This window comes from Octopus bimaculoides, chromosome 1 (genome assembly GCF_001194135.2).
Source record: "Octopus bimaculoides isolate UCB-OBI-ISO-001 chromosome 1, ASM119413v2, whole genome shotgun sequence".
Taxonomy (NCBI): Eukaryota; Metazoa; Mollusca; class Cephalopoda; order Octopoda; family Octopodidae; genus Octopus; species Octopus bimaculoides.
This window is the reverse complement of record NC_068981.1, coordinates 20,686,862-20,688,285: the sequence shown is the minus strand read 5'-3', so window position 1 is coordinate 20,688,285 and position 1,424 is coordinate 20,686,862. Positions and strand designations below refer to the sequence as shown.

Below are 1,424 nucleotides of genomic sequence, written 5' to 3'. Positions count from 1 at the left end.
AGGAAAATGGGTAGGGGTGGGTAGGTACCGACAGCGAGTAGATAGGGCTCTTAATTGTAGATTTTAAATATTTGAGAGACAACAATGCATAAATCGTAATTTTTAAAAGAGCAATGAATTCTAGGTGAATAGAATATAACGTAGCATGAATTTAGGAAGCTTAGAAAATGAATAAGTATGAATTTAAGACAACAACTGAATTCAATTGAATTTCATGGAGAGAAACAAGATAAATAATAGAGGGCAAACTAAAACGCGAAGGTATGAGATGTTTGAGGCTGTAAATAAATAAAAATCTCTATCTTATCTTGGAGATTTCGTCGTAGTATGTCAATATAAATATATTATTTTAATATTTAAATAAAGTTTTGTTATAGATTTAATCACTCATGATTATTCAGTCAGTTATTTTCTGTTTCACAAGATATTTTGCCTAATTATTAACAGGCTACAATTGAGTTTTCTTTCAAATGTCTTTTACTTTGCAGACTTGGATGCTAACTGGAGACAAATTAGAAACAGCCACTTGTATTGCTAAGAGTTCCAAACTGGTATCACGTAACATGGACATCCATACCTTTAGAAGGGTTGATACAAGAGATGAGGCTCATCTTGAATTGAATGCCCTTCGACGAAAGAACGATTCTGCTCTTATCATCAGTGGAGACTCCGTCCAGGTCTGGCATCTTTTTCACTTTGTATAGAGTAATTTAAAGATGATAAATCTTAATCACCATAATTTGAAATGATTCCTTTTTTAATGGCATAATCATTTCAGACCCTTTTTCCTATTTTGTCTTCTCATTCATAAAGAAGTGGAGCGAAAGATTTCCTTCTTATTTTGATAGGTGAAGGTTGATATTTGTCAGCTTGTGAGTTACTGGCTTATTGTATGTAGATGAATTAGATCTAATTAGTGTAAGGAAAGCCATGCAATTGTAAAATCTACTTCAACAAGTCATGTAGACATCTTAATTTGGAAATCTTTGAAAAAACATTTCTCTGTAATAAGACAAGTAAACGAAGAGGAGTTTTAGTTAAAATTTATTGAATTTTTAAGGTGAATATTTCAACAAATTGTGTGATTTTTCTTTTTCATCCAGGTTTGCTTACGTTATTATGAACATGAATTTGTGGAACTTTCTTGCCAATGTCCCTGTGTTGTAGTCTGTCGATGTTCACCAACTCAGAAAGCTGATATCGTGAAATTACTGAAACTCCACATTGGAAAAATAGTGTGTGCTGTTGGTACGTTTCATTATCTTTTATTTTCTTCCTTCAAGCTTTTCTTGTTCACATTTTGTTGTGCTCTGGGATGGCACCAAAATAGTATTAGAAAAAAAGTCACGTGCTTGATTGGTTTATTTGATTTTAAACTTTAGAGAATCTTTCTTTTTTGTATTCTAAAATTGTTTCTAATTATG

The 1,424-nt window shown here is 31.9% G+C and overlaps 1 protein-coding gene across 1 annotated transcript in view; it reads left to right on the top strand.

The window, feature by feature from the left end:
- LOC106882326 (probable phospholipid-transporting ATPase IIB) overlaps positions 1–1,424 on the top strand; it is a 103,678-nt gene that overhangs the window by 96,630 nt on the left and 5,624 nt on the right. The window contains exons 18-19 of the mRNA XM_014932972.1: positions 489–677; positions 1,104–1,343. Coding sequence (XP_014788458.1) covers positions 489–677; positions 1,104–1,343 — 429 coding nt within the window. The remainder of the gene's footprint in view (positions 1–488; positions 678–1,103; positions 1,344–1,424) is intronic.